The sequence below is a fragment of the Oncorhynchus kisutch genome, linkage group LG26 (assembly GCF_002021735.2).
Source record: "Oncorhynchus kisutch isolate 150728-3 linkage group LG26, Okis_V2, whole genome shotgun sequence".
NCBI lineage: Eukaryota > Metazoa > Chordata > Actinopteri > Salmoniformes > Salmonidae > Oncorhynchus > Oncorhynchus kisutch.
In genome coordinates, this window is record NC_034199.2 from 3115026 (window position 1) to 3132944 (window position 17919).

At 40.8% G+C, this 17919-nt stretch overlaps 1 protein-coding gene across 1 annotated transcript in view; it reads left to right on the forward strand.

The window, feature by feature from the left end:
- Positions 1-17919, forward strand: part of itgbl1 (integrin, beta-like 1) — a 125240-nt gene that overhangs the window by 1405 nt on the left and 105916 nt on the right. The window contains exon 2 of the mRNA XM_020472573.2: positions 5663-5856. Within this exon, the coding sequence (XP_020328162.1) occupies positions 5663-5856 (194 nt within the window). The remainder of the gene's footprint in view (positions 1-5662; positions 5857-17919) is intronic.

Below are 17919 nucleotides of genomic sequence, written 5' to 3' on the forward strand. Positions count from 1 at the left end.
GTCAGAAACCTAGACCAAAAGAGTGAGTGGGACAGCAAAACAAAAGCTTTGAAAGATCGCCCGTCTGGAGTTGCAGTCCAAGTGGAATGACTGTACAGCCAGTTTGCTACAGCAGGAAAATAGTTCTGCAACAAGAGGAAATGTGAATTATTATGTGGATTATAATTAAGGGACATTTTTGTAGGGGGTGATACATTTTTTGTACGGGCAAATCAAGTCTGAAATTTCAAAGTGGAAATTGCTAACTTTAGAATCCTTTGAAAAACTCATATACACTACAAGTTTGCATTTCCAGCTTTGCTGGAATATTCTCAGCAACAAGAGAGTGATCAAATTGAGATCCTATATCTGTATCTGTACAGTTTGTTCTTTTCTTGGTTCTCATTCTCCATTCCAACCTGGGTTCAATGCGGAAGACACATTTTACTGCATTCAGTTGTACAACTGAGTAGGTATCCCCATTTTCCTTTCCCTTTAACCTATTTGAAATGAACATTGAACATTGACATACTTGTGTCTGTAGACTGTAGGTTTCTACCCCAGCTCTAACCTTGGCCATTATCAGTTGAATTACATAACACAGAGAAACATTATAGCTATTGTCAAATGACCATTTTCTTATATTGCACTGGTTAGCTGTTGTCATACAGTAGCTCACCAGCCATAGGAGGTATTCCTGCCTTTAGAGTACACTAGGTATTAGTTAGTTCATAGGTATTGGTTAGTTCACATTATGCTTAAAATAGGACGTGAATAGTAATAGAAATTACATTACAATGAGATAATCCATTCATTTGTGAGATACTCCTACAGCATTTGCAGAGCTGAACGTTCAGGAGCCACAAAAGATTTACAGTCAGAGAGAGAGGGAGAAGGTGGGAGAGAGAGAGGGGGAAAGAGAGGAAAAACAAGAGAGGGGAAGCGGCATGGAGAGAGAGGAGAGGATAGGAAGACAGAGAGTGAGAGAAACAGTCAGAAAGAAAGGGAAAGTGAGTACGATTACAATTAAAGCTGTAAAACTTCACACAGTCACCTTGCACCTATAGACAAATAACTTTTTCACAGGAAATAAAATGAGGGAAGAAAGTGAGGGAAGAGAGAACAGAGGGATTCTTGACTCTTGAGATGGGGATTGTTACCAGAGACCAGCACTGTTTACAAAAGGAAACACACATTACTATTCCCCAAAAGAAAATGGAAAAAGTTAAAAGAAGGGATGAGGAAAGGTATAGCATAGATATAGAATGTAGAGTGCGATCAGAAAAAAATCACACCCCTTGACTTTTTACAGATTTTGTTGTGTTACATGCTGAATTTTAAATGGATGAAATTGAGATGTTTTGGCTCTGGCCTGCACACAACACCCCATAATGTCACAGTGGAATGTTTTTCTATATTTTGTATTAAAAATGAAAAGCTGAAATGTCTTGAGTCAATAAGTATTGAAACTCTTTGTTATGGCCTAAATAAGATCAAGAGTAAAAATGAACTTAACAAGACACATAATACGTTGCATGGACTCACTCTGTGTGAAATAAGTGTTTAACATCATTTTTTTTTATGACTACCTCATCTCTGTACCCCACATATACAATTATCTGAAAGGTGGATTTCTGTAAAGTGGATCTGTAATTATCTGTAAAGTGGATTTCAAACACAGATTCAACCATAAAGACCACAGAGTTTTTCCAATGCTTCGCACAAAGAAGGAAGGGAACCTATTAGTAGATGGGTCTTTTAAAAAAAAGCAGACATATCCCTTTGAGCCTGGTGAAGTTATTTTAATTGTACTTTCACTGCAAAGATACAGGTGTGCTTCCTAACTCAGTTGCCAGAGAGGAAGGAAACCGCTCAGGGATTTCACAATGAGGCCAATGGTGACTAAAACAGTTACAGAATTTAATGGTAGGTGAAAACTGAGGATGGATCAACAACACTGACGACACAATACTAACCTAATTGACAGAGTGAAAAGGAGGAAGCCTGTACAGAATAAAAATTATTCCCAAACATGCATCCTGTTTGCAATGTTTGGGGCAAGTCTAATACAACACATTACTGAGTACCACTCTCCATATTTTCAAGCATAGTGGTGGCTGCATCAAGTTATGGGTACCTAGCCGTGGGAAGATGCTTTGGAATATGTTAAAACATGCATCTGGTTTTCAACAAGGCACTAAAGTAATACTGCAAAACAATTGGCAAAACAATTAACTTTTTGTCCTGAATACAAAGTTGTATGTTTGGGGCAAATCCAATACAAGTACCAGTCTCCATATTTTCAAGCAAAGTGGTGGCTGCATCGTGTTATGGGTATGCTTGTAATCGTTAAGGACTGGATAGTTAATGAAAAATAAACTAAATGGAGCTAAACACAGGCAAAATCCTAGAGGAAAACCTGTTTGAGTCTGCTTTCCACAAGACACTGGGAGATGAATTCACCTTTCAGCAGGATAAGACACAAGGCCAAATCTTCACTGGAGTTGCTTACCAAGAAGACAGTGAATATTCCTGAGTGGCCAAGTTACAGTTAAATCTAGTTCAAAATCTAAAGCAAGACCTGAAAATGGTTGTCTAGGAATGATCAACAACACATTTAACAGAGCTTGAAGATTTTTTAAAATAATAATGTTGCTCAATCCAGGTGTGGAAAGTTCTTAGAGACTTACCCAGATAGACTCACAGCTGTAATCGCTGCAAAAACTTGCTTCTACAAAGTATTGACTGAGAGGTGTGAATACTTATGTAAATGAGATCTTTTTGTATTTCATTTTCAATAAATTAGCAACAATGTCTAAAAACATGTTTTTCCATTGTCATTATTGTCACGTTCTGACCATTGATTTCCTTTGTTTTGTATTTATTTAGTATGGTCAGGGCGTGAGTTGGGTGGGCAGTCTATGTTTGATTTTCTATGATTTGGGATTTCTATGTTTCGGCCTAGTATGGTTCTCAATCAGAGGCAGGTGTCATTAGTTGTCTCTGATTGAGAATCATACTTAGGTAGCCTGGGTTGCACTGTTTGTTTGTGGGTGATTGTCTATGTTGATTGCTTGTCTCCGCGCAGTTTGCATTAGCTTCACGGTGGTTATTTTGTTTATTGTTTTTGTATAGGGTTTCAGTGTTCAGTGTTTTCTGTATTAAAATTAATGATGAACACATACCACGCCGCATTTTGGTCCTCCGATCCTTCTCGCCTCTCCTCTTCAGATGAAGAGGAGGACGACCGTGACAATTATGGGGTATTGTGTGTTGATGTTTGTGAAAAGATCAATCAGGCTGTAACACAACAAAATGTGGAACAAGTCAAGAGGTATGAATACTTTCTGAAGGCACTGTACCTATAACACATAAGAATAAAGGCCAAGATGAGAAATCTAATTGACAGACAGCTCTAATACATATACACAACAAATGTATTATAGACACACTGTATGCAGAGAGGTCAACCTCTCCTCCTCCCTTATTTTCTATTTGCTGAGTTGTTCCAACCCCAGTGCATACAGTGCCTTCGGAAGGTATTCAAACCCCTTGACATTTTGCACATTTTGTAAGGTTACAGCCTTATTTCACATTTGATGAAATCGTTTTTTTCCCTCCTCAATCTACACATAATACCCCATAATGACAAAGCAAAAACTGTTTTTTAGAAATGTTTTCCAATGTATTACAAATTTCAAAAAGAAACATCTAATTTACATAAGTATTCAATCCCTTTACTCAGTACTTTGTTGAAGAAAGTTTGGCAGCCTTGAGTCTCCTTGGGCATGACGCTACTAGCATGGCACACCTGAATTTGTGGAGTTTTTCCCATTCTTCTCTGCAGATCCTCTCAAGCTCTGTCAGGTTGGATGGGAGAGCATTGCTGCACAGCTATTTTCAGGTCTCTCCAGAGATGATCGATCGGGTTCAAGTCTGTCTCTGGCTGGGCCACTCAAGGACATTCAGAGACTTGTCCCAATGCCACTCCTGCATTCTCTTGGCTATGTGCTTAGGGTTGTTGTCCTGTTGGAAACTGAACCTTCGTCCCACTCTGAGGTCTTAAGCACTCTGGAGCAGGTTTTCATCAAGGATCCCTCTGTACTTCACTCCACTCATCTTTCCCTCGATCCTGACTAGTCTCCCAGTCCCTGTCGCAGAAAAACATTCCCAGAGCATAATGCTGCTTCCACCACCATGCTTCACCGTAGGGATGGTACTGGGTTTCCTCCAGACGCTTGGCATTCAGGCCAAAGAGTTCAATCTTATTTTCATCAGAACAGTGAATCTTGTTTCTCATCGTTAGAGTCATTTAGGTGCCTTTTGGCAAACTCCAAGAGGGCCGTCTTGTGCCTTTTACTGAGGAGTTGCTTCCGTCTGGCCACTCTGCCATAAAGGCCTGATCGGTGGAGTGCTGCAGCGATGGTTGTCCTTCTGGAAGTTTGTCCCATCAAGAGCTCAGTATATGTGGAAACTCCTTTAAGACTTTTGGAAAAGCATTCCAGGTGAAGCTGGTTGGGAGAATGCAAAGAGTATTGAAAGCTGTCATCAAAGCAAAGGGTGGCAAAAAAAATCTCAAATATAATTTATACAACGTTTTTTATTGCTACATGATTCCATATGTGTTATTTCATAGTATTGATGTCTTCATTATTATTCTATAATATAGAAAATGGTAAAAATAAAGACAAAATCCTTGAATGTGTAGGTGTGTCCAAACCTTTGACTAGTACTGTGTGTATATATAACATAGGGAAATCAAGTTTTTGACGGCACTGGGCCTTTAATCCTTTTTGCCATTCAGAAGATTCAAGCCAAGAGGTATAGGCTATGACTTTTAAAAGTCAAAGAAGTACACTATATGCCATGATGTTTTGTAGGTTTAATGTTTGTAAAATAGTTGTACAGCCTGGGGACATTTAGTAAGATGGCATTCATGGCACTCAGGGACCAAATCTGTGGTGGCTCTAGATCTAAAAATGTTAGGGTACCTAAATCTACCTCTAAATCTACCTCTGTGCCAAATGTGGTGATTGTCTCAAAATTGCATTACCATCTATGGCCATTTTTTAAGATGACTACCAAGGTCTCCAGTGGCCAAATCTGTGGTGGCTCCATATCTAAATCTATTCAGGGTAAATTAATCTACCTCAAAGCAAATTTGGTGCGTTTGTCTTGCAAAAGTCCAGATAAATAGTGCTAACGACAGCAGCCATTTTGTAAGATGGTCGCCACGGACGCCAGGGGTCAAATCTGGGGTGGCTTCAATCTAAATATTTTCAGGGTACATGAATCTACATCTTTTCCAAATTTGGTGCTTTTATCAAAGAAGTGAACAATTTATCTGCTTAACTGCCCCACTATAGGACATTGGTGATTAAGAATGGTCTCCCAGGTTCAATCCCAGTTGTAGGCAATAATTTTGTACTTTTATTTTTTCTATTTCTAACCCTCTCCCAAACCTAAACCCTAACCTTAATGTCAACACATTCCACAATCAATGGACGGCTCCACAGACTGCCCCATACGTCATAATTAAAAGGGCCAGCCATGCCATCTCTCTGTTGCTGCAGTTATGGCCAGTTATGGAGATTGTGTTGATAATAATATACTCAATACGTACATCAAATATGTGATCTATAGTCTATAGAGATATAAAAAGCTAATCCTCTTGTTTTCCCAGGCAGGTATGTACGCTGTCTGCTGAGTCGTCCCAACGGCGGTGCAAGACCCCTGAAGGCCTTATCTGCAGTGGTAGGGGAGAGTGTGACTGTGGGACTTGCATATGCCAGGTCGCAGAGCCAGGGAACTACTATGGACCACGCTGTGAATGCCATGACTGGGTCTGTGCTACATATGACGGGAAGACTTGTGGAGGTAAGGGATAGAGCGATACAGAAACACTCACTAAGTCAGCAGTAGGGTTCCTCTCAAGGGTTCTCTCCTCTGCACTTTGTCTTGTAACTGTTGCTCCCTCTTTTGGTTGATTGATTGAATTGTAAAGCATTTTATGTCATAAAAAAAATACTGTAGGTAACCATAGTAGGCACAGTACAAGGACATGTACTCTCACGGTTTGAAAAAGTGCAGCAGACCAGGAAAGTTTTTAACATGTCAGTGGATGTATGGTGCAACACGTTTTGACCCAGCTCGGTCTTCCAAAGATAAGTTATAAAGCAGACATCTTCTCTCTCAGATTGCAAACGTTCTGGAAAGCTCTTTGGTTTGACTCAACCAGACTGAAGTCACCCCCGGGTTAGTGTGTGAGAAGAATAGCTCGGCCTCATCCTGGAGTCACACTAAAAATCCTCCTCCAGGTTTTATTAGGGCCTTTGATGTTCCCATAGTCTTTCATTGTAGGGGAGAGTTTGGACATTTTTTACATTCAGCATCACTCTGTCAAGGGAGTTATTTCAGGATGTTAAGAATCCCAGGGAATAATCAGAATTAATACACATGACATACACATGACCTGCTCGTCGAACATCTCATTCCATTCAGCCACAAGAGCATTAGTGAGGTGATACTGATATTGGGCGATTAGGCCTGGCTCGCAGTCGGGGTTCCAATTCATCCCAAAGGTGTTCAATGGGGTTGAGGTCAGGGCTCTGTGCAGGCCAGTCAAATTCTTCTACACCTATCTCGGCAAACCATTTCTGTACGGACCTCGCTTTGTGCACAGGGGCATTGTCATACTGAAACAGGAAAGGGCCTTCCCCAAACTGTTGCCACAAAGTTGGAAGCACAGAATCGTCTAGAATCTCATTGTATGCCTTAGCGTTAGGATTTCCATTCACTGGAACTAAGGGGCCTTGCCCAAACAATGAAAAACAGCCCAGGCCATTATTCCTCCTCCACCAAACTTTACAGTTGGCACTATGCATTGGGGCAGGTAGTATTCTTCTGGCATCCGCCAAACCCAGATTCGGCCAGATGGTGAAGCGTGATTCATCACTCCAGAGAACGCGTTTCCACTGCTCCAGGTTCCAATAGCGGAAAGCTTTACACCATTCCAGCCGACGCTTGGCATTGCACATGGTGATCTTAGATTTGTGTGCGGCTGCTAGGCCACGGAAACCCATTTCATGAAGCTCCTGACGAACAATTATTCACTCAAGAATCCACTCATTTGAAGGGGTGTCCTCCAGTGGTGTAAAGTAAGAGTAAAGTAAAATTAAGTAAAAAAGTAAGTAAAAAGTACTTTACTATTTATAGTTTGGACAACTTTTACTTTTACTAGAAAATAATGTACTTTTTACTCCATACATTTTCCCTGACACCCAAACGTACGAGTTACATTTTGAATGCTTAGCAGGACAGGAAAATTGTCCAATTCACACACTTATCAAGAGAACATCCCCTATCATCCCTACTGCCTGTGATCTGGCGGAGTCACTAAACACAAATGCTTCGTTTGTAAATTATGTCTGCTGGAGTGTGCCCCTTTCTCTCTGTAAAAAAAGAAAAAAAAGAAAATGGTGCCGTCTGATTTGCTTAATATAAAGAATTTGAAATTATTTATATTTTTTATTTTTGGTACTTAAGTATATTTTAGCAATTACATTTACTTTTCATATTTAAGAATATGTAAAACCAAATACTTTTAAACTTTCACTCAAGTAGTATTTTACCGGGTGACTTTCACTTTTACTTGAGTCATTTTCTATTAAGGTATCTTTACTTCTAACAAACACTTTGTACATTTTTTTGCACTTTTGACATAGGTCCTGTTGTTAACTTATATCCCAGCTATAATTCCTTGCATTACGCCTGGGAAGAAAACACATACCCCAAGGAAAACATTTTGACATATTAGCCCGCACAGCTACAAGGATGCAATTTCATGCTAGGTTTAGGACCTCATACTGAAGCTTATAGAGACCCCAACTGATATATAGAAATATCTTTAAATGATCTACTTTGGTTTAGATACTTTCATCCTCAAATCAAATCAAATCAAATTAATTAATTTGACTTTGTGAAAATCTGTTTTTTAGAGAGAGAACAGTCTGGGGTGTCTGGGGTCTTTGACAATTATTAGGGCCTTCCTCTGACACCGGCTGGTGTAAGGGTCCTGGATGGCAGGCAGCTTAGCACCAGTGATGTACTGGGCCGTACGCACTACCCTCTGTAGTGTCTTGCGGTCAGAGGCCGAGCAATTGCCGTACCAGGCAGTGATGCAACCAGTCATGCTCTTGATGTTGCAGCTGTAGAACCTTTTAAGGATCTGACGATCCATGCCAAATCTTTTTAGTTTCCTGATGTGGAATAGGCTTTGTCGGGCCCTCTTCACGACTGTCTTGGTGTGTTTGGACCATTCTAGTTTGTTGTTGATGTGGACACCAAGGAACTTGAAGCTCTCAACCTGCTCCCCTACAGCCCTGTCAATGAGAATGGGGGCGTGCTCGGTCCTCCTTTTCCTATAGTCCACAGTAATCTCCTTAGTCTTGATTACGTTGAGGGATTGGTTGTTATTCTGGCACCACCCGGCCAGGTCTCTGACTTCCTCCCTATAGGCTGTCTCGTCATTGTCGGTGATCAGGCCTTCCACTGTTGTGTCGTCTGCAAACGAGTCATGCCTGGCCATGCAGTCGTGGGTGAACAGGGAGTGCAGAAGGGGACTGAGCACACACCCCTAGGGAGCTCCAGTGTTGAGGATCAGCGTGGCAGATGTGTTGCACCCTACCCTCACCACCTGGGGGCAGCCAGTCAGGAAGTCCAGGATCCAGTTGCAGAGGGAGGTGTTTAGTCCCAGGATCCTTAGCTTAGTGAAGAGCTTTGAAGGTACTATGGTGTTGAACGCTGAGCTGTAGTCAATGAATAGCATTCTCACATAGGTGTTCCTTTTGTCCAGGTGGGAAAGGGCAGTATGGAGTGCAATAGAGATTGCATCGTCTGTGGATCTGTTTGGGCGGTATGCAAATTGGAGTGGGTCTAGGGTTTCTGGGATAATGGTGTTGATGTGAGCCATTACCAACCTTTCAAAGCACTTCATGCGGTATTTGGACCAAATTATACATTTTGTGTATGGTTTCTTAGAAACGAGGGTAGCTCATACTACCCATTAGGCTCAACTTACCCCACTCTCCCCTTTCATCAGCATCTGGAAGGTCATTTAAATTTGACAGCCATTCATTTGAATAGAGATCGAAAAGTACATTTTGAAAGTGTCGTCAGTTGGTCTGACCGGTCGCTGCTTTATAGGTACAGGATAAGAATGCTCTGGCCTTATTAGTTCTAGAACACACATCAGAGAAATCATACATTTTGGAATAGACAGCTTGCCATCCACATGCGTCATGGTGTCATTAGCTTCTGTTAGATAGCCAGTCTGTTTTTGAAGTTGGGCGGCCGTTCAGTTGACATTTCGGTAATTGTTCTCAGAAAGGAGATGTGCGTCCACACAAATCCATGGAGCTGGTTTGAGCTTGAGTGCACACCTCTCTAGCATCAAATATGTCCACCCTTTCCCTCATCCTCTTCAGTCTCTTGTGGTTATTGGCATTGTTCCTTGAAATACTAAAGAGTGCTGACATCCAGTCAGGGACTACAGGGATTATGGCTCTGGGCGTAATGAAATAAATGGATTTGGAAAAATAAAACATCTCAAGTTCGAGATTCTGTCTTGTAATTTTATTTTATTTTATAGTTTTGTCTTTTCAAGGCGAATTGATGTTAAGCTACTGTCAATCAAATGTGATTTCTTTTACCTGTATTGGGGTTGATATTTATTCCAGTTTCCTCTTATTAAGTGGAAGGGAAGCACTTTATGTATTGTTTATTAACATTTCTACAGGCACCTCAAGCATCTGAACATTTAACTGCTGTGCAGTCGCCAAACATTCCATATCCTGAACACCTGATACAAATTATCCTGAAACATGCTGCAGTCTTTCTTCTTTGAAACCAGTGGAACTAAATCAAAGCATTCACACTGATGAATACCATCGTAACAGCTACTTTACTATCCAATTTCATGAACTTGAAAGTAATAAATATATTTTTTGGTGAAGATCTACAATCTTGAACAGGCCTAAAGGCATGTGTGTGTGTGTGTGTGTGTGTACATACATGTGGGTGTGCAATTGAGCTCCTTCAGGAGAGTGTGTGTTAGTGTGTGTGTACGTGTGCACCAATGGAGGCTCCTCAGAGCTTATGCTTTTTAAATAAAACTATACTAAATATATTCACCAGTGGAGGCTGCCGAGGGGAGGACGGCTCATAATAATGGCTGGAACCGAGCTAATGGAATGGCATCAAACACGTTTGATGTATTTGATACCATTTCACTTATTCCACTCCAGCCATTACCACGAGCCCGTCCTTCCCAATCAAGGTGTCACCATCCTCCTGTGAACTTCACGTCACCAAATAATTTATTAAAACACACTGCTTTGCAATTAAAGTCTACAGTAGCCTCAACAACACTCTCTTGGGTAATGCTATGGTGTAGCCAGAGGACAGCTATGGGTACATTGATTTCAATACAAAACCTAGAATGCTCATGGTTCTCACCCCCTTCCATAGACTTACACAGTAATTATGACATCTTCCGGAGGACATCCTCCAACCTATCTAAGCTCTTGCAGCCTGAACTGACATGTTGTTCAGCCAGTCAAAGGATCAGAGAATTAATCTTGTATTGTTAGCACAAGCTACGTTTAGCTAGCACTGCAGTGCGTGAAATGTGGTGAGTAGCTGACTTAAAGAGAGAGAAAGACAATTGTTTAACAGTTTTGAACACATACATTGATTCAAAAATGAGAGTGAGAGAGTATTTTTTTCACTTACTTAGCTAGCAGAGGCAGCTAGCTAGTTTAGCCTACTCAAACACCCAGCTTAAACAGAGAGGGATTCTATGCTAGCTAGCTGGGTAAGGCTATCCAACACTGGAACTCATGGTAAACTTTTATTGTAACTGATAAACCGCTTGCTGTACACTGTACTGCATGATTGTTGTGGGTTTACTAACTCTTTAGTTCTAGTAGATATGTAGATATGTTGACTAAGATGTTAGCTAATATGGTGACAATGATATAGGTGTGTATCGATTAGCGGTTTTGTTGTGTTGTGTTGTGCAATGAAGTCCACAAGTGAAGGGAAAATGTGAGAGGAGGAGGGTGTGTAGATGTGAGCAGGAATTATACAACGAGCAAAGTGATCAGGCTGTTTGTATGTGGCTGCTATGAAAGTGAACTGTGTGCGGGTGATCAGGGGTTTATTGATTCTGCTGATTCTGTTGAAAAACATTTCTTAAATGGAAGCAAACAAAACTAAATGGGAAAATAAAAATAAGGTCATGCTCCTAAAAACAAAAACGTGTCCTCCCTAATCTTAAATGGCACCGACCGCCACTGCTGTGCACCTGCATGCTTGCTTGTGTGTGAGGGAGAGAGTGATTTATTTGGGCAGACAGGTTGGGAGCTGGTAAGGAGCTCATTATGGTTCACGGGTCCGGAGAGTGAAGGTTCTGCCTCAGCCTGTTAATGGGGTTTCACTCACCCATACACACTGCAAAATGGGCCAATGTCTGCAGTTAAACTTTCACACACACACACACACGCACTTGCATATTCATCCATGTGTGTGTAACTGACTATAACCACACTCCTCACATGTCAATGTTATTCAAAACAGTAAGAAGACGACCAAATGGAGCATTTCTCTCTCTCACTGCATTTGCCAAGTTCTCTCTCCGCTGTACTGTGCCCAGCATCCATGCTCTTCCTGTGACTCACTTATCTCTGCCTCTCCCAACGGGCCCCAGATAGGATTCTATGGGTTTTCCTCCTTAGGGCTAAACTATGGGTTTTCCTCCTTAGGGCTAAACTATGGGTTTTCCTCCTCCTCTGACATTGAACTTGAGCTTTTCCTTTGGATGCTATTCATCAGTGACACATGGCCTAGATGTACCGCTAGCCGAAGCAACAAGTAGCGACTGTAGCGACTCGCTGTTGAAGTTATCTGAGAATGAACTGCAAGAGATGTTCAGCAGCAAGATACATGTATGTTTTGCATGTTGAATTAGCTGTTTGTCACTGCAAAATGTCTGATCATGTGACATTTCTTAAAAGTTTGAGAGACAATATACTATTGTATCCGGTTTGCGATCTCAATCCGCCTGGAGGTTTGATTCGCATGAAGTCCTTGTTTCTTCTGTCCATCTGTTGTGCAGATAGAAAACACAATGTGCATAGTTTTTGTTGATAACAGTACGGCATGGCATGCTTTTGAATAGTATGACGGTAGTCTAATTTAATATCAACATTACAAAGAGGTAACAGAGTTCACTCAGAGGTTGCAGATTCCTAATTTTCCCTGAAAACCCCCAGCGACAATTCTGTATGCAAAAAGGGGCACTCTGCCGAGCGCTCCCAGGATCATGTGAGTCCTAAACATTCCCTATAAATGTCCATTACTGGGGGGAAATATGCTACTGCAATCCTGTGCAGGACTTACCTGTTATCTGTTTTGTTTTTGTCTTGGTTTGTCCCTGATCAACCTTGTATATTTCTGTCTATTGGCTTAATATAATCAGGAAAGAAAAACAACAGTAAAATAGGAGAGGATCCCAGGAATAAAGTCATATTTAGTGATGTATTGTATGTAAACAGCCACAACTTGGTTGAACTTTCCCCATTGTTGGTGTAGTAACCTTTAATTGGTGCACAATTAAAACATTTTATTCCTTTGGTATAATGTGTTTTTGTTCTGAACGTGGTCCTCTCAGACTCATGGCGACTCGACGTGGCAATGTTTCCATCCCTTTCACAGTGTTTCATTTTTTTTTATAGGATTATTCTGTTTTTAATGAGCCATGTGAAATAACTGGTTCCTCTCTCTCTCTCTCTCTCTCTCTCTCTCTCTCTACCCTTTTCTCTGATGCCTAATCTTTTCCACTGTCAGACACGTCTAAGTGAGACCTGGGGCACAATAGGTTACCAGCAGTGAATTATGTGCAAAGCTCATTCTTGAAGTAATCATCAGATGAGGCTAGCTTGTGAATGTTGTTTAAAGATGTTAAAAACATTGCAAAATGTTGTAGGTAGGTCAACCTTCCCATCCAGATCAAGGTGTTCTGGAATACTGCATAAACGGATGCAGTAAGTGAACTCCATGTCTTCCGTACTGAATACTGAAAAGTATTCACCTTTGCAGATGATAATGGTAATTCGGTCTTGCAAGTAACAATTTATTGCCAAATGGGTTATAATGACACTTTTATTTTCTTTATACATTGAAGATGAATTAAAGGCCCAGTGCAGTCAAAAATGTGATTGCTTGTGTTGTATATACATTTCCACACTGTGAGGTTGGAATAACACTGTGAAATGGACTTTTTGTGGAAGAGCTGTTTGAAAAGACCGCCTGAAATTTCAGCCTGTTTTGCTGGAATGGAGTTTTGGCCTGCCTGGTGAATTCGTTTATACACCAATAAGAGAGTTCCAAACCTCTCTGCCTATAACAGCTAGTTTTCAGTTTTCCCGTCCCCAGTCCTAATAAAATTATTGCTTGAGAAATTGCTCTTGCAAAGAAGCTATTTTTTGTTATTTTTGACTGTTTTAAATGAAAAAAAATGACAGTAAGGTAATTACCCAGTCACTTTTACCCAGAAATGATATGATATTGAGATAAAAACGTCTTCATTGGGCCTTTGAGCAACTCATTTTGCATGGGTCAGATGCTCTCAACCCTTTTGGTACGCCAACTCTCTTCTTCCCCCAGAGGACTTTCAGCAAAAAGCTAAATGTCTCTCCAATCTGAAAGAATCTGTAACTTTATGATTTGTGTGGATTTTATCATCTCTCTGTGTCCTCCTCTCTCCTCTATCTGTGAGAGGCGGTTGGTTGAAAGGGGACAGTGAGAAAATGGGCAAGAGAAAATCCCTTTTCTGCTGATTGACTGCCCTAGCTGTGCTCTGTCAGAAAGGTCTTTAGATGTGTGTTCAGTTCTCTCTCTCTCTCTCTCTCTCTCTCTCTCTCTCTCTCTCTCTCTCTCTCCCTCCCTACTGAAGGCTTTGGGGTTTCAGAGTCTCCTTCACTGTTCTGTTCCAGTCAGCCCTGCCACGGCACAAGGCGATCCCACCCCAGGGGAGTTTACATAATTCTGGGCTTGGCTTAATCTGAAATCCACCCTGCCTGCCTCTGAGTAGTTCCGACTCCTTTGGACACGACAGTTGTGGGTGTCTGGCAGATGCATCATCTTCGTCAAGTTGAGTACACGTCAGTGTGCTGTAAGAAAAAGGTTTCCCTACATTCCCCGAATGCAGGAAAGAGAGAGTTTCCATGGCTCACTTGAGCATCAATCTTATATCCTCCAAACTTCAGGCAAACTATTGTAGAATATATTTTGGCATTATGATCCACAACCCAGACGTCACAGGAAAGATGTAATATTCTGGTTGTTGTCTGGTTAGAATACAACCACATAAAGACTTCTGTTATTTGTTGCGGGAAAAAAACATATTTTTTCAGCCAGTATACAACCTGACCGAGATAAGATTGCCATTGCATCCAGTTTTCCCCCTGGGAAAGCTCTCCTCTGGCATTTGACGTCCTCATTGCAATTGTTGAAGTTATTGAAAATGTCCAGTCCCTTTGTCCACCAATAGAACAACACCCTTTGTCAACTACGGATTTACTGGTCTCTGAATTTGCAGCAAGGATTCTACAGTACTCTGCTGTACTTATTATTATACCTCATTACCCTGTCCCTCATTCTCCATTTCTTTCCTTCATGGCGTATATTTCGATGTGCTCTAATACAGATGTGATGCACTGTGTGCTTGTATGATGACTCACCTAATGGGTCCAGTGCGGCTATGAAGGAGAGGTTGAGAGCTGCTCTCTGATGTGTGTTCAGGTTCCTCAGGGAGTTACATTAGGCCGCTTCATGCTTGGAACACTGCAGCCATGTGCCAGCGCAATGATCATGAATAATACTGTGGTGCTGTGGTGGTGTACACTATTTTGGGGGGATCCTTTTAGCTTTTTAGCACTTTTTTTTTACTCTGCATAATCTCTTCAACTGTACCTGGCTGTTATCCTTCCATTATATACTTTCCAGCAGTTCAGAGTTCTGGAAAATCAGTGGACAGTTATTGCCCTTCGCTTCTATGAAGAAGAAACAAACACCACAATGCGTTTTGGACATATAGAATGAAAATGACTGATTTACTGTTACTTATCACTCTATTTCGTGGTCAATCTATGACTCTGATCTCTATCTCAGTTTTCTGCGGCTCTATAAGGATAAATAATTACTTGAAACATGTGACTCCTTCCTCTCTCGCTTAAGACGTGACCTGACGTGTAGCCATTTCACGCTCCACATCACAGAAGAAAAGAGAGCAAGGATGGAATAATTACTTACCAAAATGTTTCTTTGTTTAATAGAGACAGTGGATGAAAAAATGCCATCAGACTATAAAACCCGGGAACCAAGCAGTAAATGAACACAGAAGACAATCCATTTTTTTCCCTAATTTGCTCATTACAGAACCAGGTTTTCAACTTGGGGTCCTCATCGTTTTTGTATAATAGTCTTGAATTAAATCAAATTGTATTTGCCACATGCTTCGTAAACAACAGGTGTAGACATATCAGTGAAAGGCTGACTTGTGGATGTTGTATTAACTTAACTAGTTAACTAGTTTGAGATTCTTAATGACAGTCCTGTTCTCCCTTTTTAGCTAATTTCACGAGTACTTTAAATGTTACATATCCCTGTGTTTATATATTGTTGAAATCCACTCCATATACAGCTGTATGTGTCATGGTAAAGTCTAATGAGTAGCTCATAACAAGAATGACACATCACCATCTTTGTCCATTTTTAGCTGAACAGCCAGCGTAGGTTATATCACTCAAGATTGCTTCATTATTATCTTAAACTGTGTTTCAAACAAGCCCACTTTGTTGTTCACCTCTATCTAAATGATATATCCCCCATTTATCAGCGGACAGGAAAGACGTGACTGGAATAAAAACACTCAAATTAGCCTCCTGAATGAGTCATTGCTTCTCTCCCCATCAACAGTTTATCTGACGGTGACGGTGTATCACCTATCTTTAACTTGCACAGCTGCTGGGCTTGATAAAGTCTTTCCCAAGGCCTTATTGGCTGAATCTGTCTGTCTGACTCATTATCATTGGCTGGGTCTATCTGTCAGAGCGTGTCATTGGCTAAATATGTCTGTCAATCAGTAAAGAAGGATCTGGGCACCCTATGGCTGAGGGAGTTTGCTACCAAGGAGACAGGTCTTAAACTGAGGAGGGACAGCAAGCCCTGCTATCTCCTAGGCACGTGCCACACAGAGACTGATGAAATGCACAAAGACCTCACCCTGCATCTGTTTCGAGTTTTGACACTTCAAGTTTCCTCTGTCCTCCATCAACATATGGGCCTCACGGTGTTGGCAAGAGCACAAAAAGATGTGGGAGCGGGCGAATAGTCATTAAGTTATTCAAACACTTCAATATACTATAGTAACATGTACAGCTGTGATGGCGGAACCCTCAGCCTGCCTGGGCTTGGCTATGTGTCTTTCAGTTGAAGGTTATTCAGATGGACGCCATATTCTGGGGTTGGGTTTGGTCTGTGATGTGCTGACAGCTTTGATGATAGCTTTAACACTCGGAGAAGGTAGTGTTGTTGAGAATACAGCTGCTCTGAATCTACCCACAGGACACATTCTGTCCACAGCTAGCCCCCATTGTTGTACTTCATAGTAATGATAATAATATAGATCTATTTTACATCTAGATAACAAACATTTCTCCATACTTTTGGGTTGTTTTTGATTGCTACATTGGCAAAATACTTAGCGTGAAAGATTAATCCTGCATTTTTTCCCCTTTCTTCTAAGAAGGATATAATAAAATACATGAGCATCAAATCAGTAAATACTTGAGATTGAAACCTTCACTTGAGTTATGTACTTAAACAACAGCAACAAGGGGATAGAATGGAGACATTTGATTGTGGACAGTTCCACTTTTTGCATGGCATTTTTAAGATAAGTGTTTTCGATAGAACAACACTACATGATATGAAATAACCTGGGCATAAAAACTCCTCTGCAGTCTGGTGGGACAGACCAGTAATGAGAGGAGCGTGATGAGGACAAGGCCTATTTTTATGGCCTGATGGATAGCCCTTGAAGAGGACATCATATTTCCATGATGGACGAGGCAGACGAATGATGGAGTATGACATGCAAGGCCCCAGCAAAACGCGACAAGAGCAACATTTATAATAACTTGTCAACAGACCTCATTTTCATTGTATGAATTCCCCTGTGTTCAACATTGCACACTTCAGCTATTAGAATTATGAGTAATGGTACACAGACAAAGCAGTTTCACAAACCCTCCGAATACCTAAACGTGTTTTTGGCCCTCAATTTCAGAGACGGAAAAGAGATATACTTGATTACAGTAAACAACCGCTAAACTTCACCACTGAAATGTGTTATACAGAAGATTAAAGTGATTCGAACAAATATGGCTGTGAAACCACACAACAAATATGGTTTCTTACACATTTATTGGATAATGTACCCAGCTAGCACATTTAGCTCCTTGGAAGTTATGGAAACATATTTTTTTGGGTTCTGGGAATGAAGCTGACCGTTAAAAATGAGTGTTTATTTTTTTAAGTTCTGAGAACTGAAGTGGAAATTTTGCCTGTTTTGGGAATGTATATTTTTAGGGTAAAGGGAAGTTCTGAGACCTTTTTACTATGGTTCCCTGGAGGTTTTATTAATGTTCTGAGAACGGAAATTAGAGGTTATTTGAAGGTATTTAAATTACGTTCCGAGAACATGTTGCAATAAGACTTTTAAGGCTAGCATACCATTTTTTTTTTACTCATACAAAGGTGTTTGTTTTAGTCTATTCAAATAGACCCCGTTTCAAAGGAAACAAGCACTCATTAAAA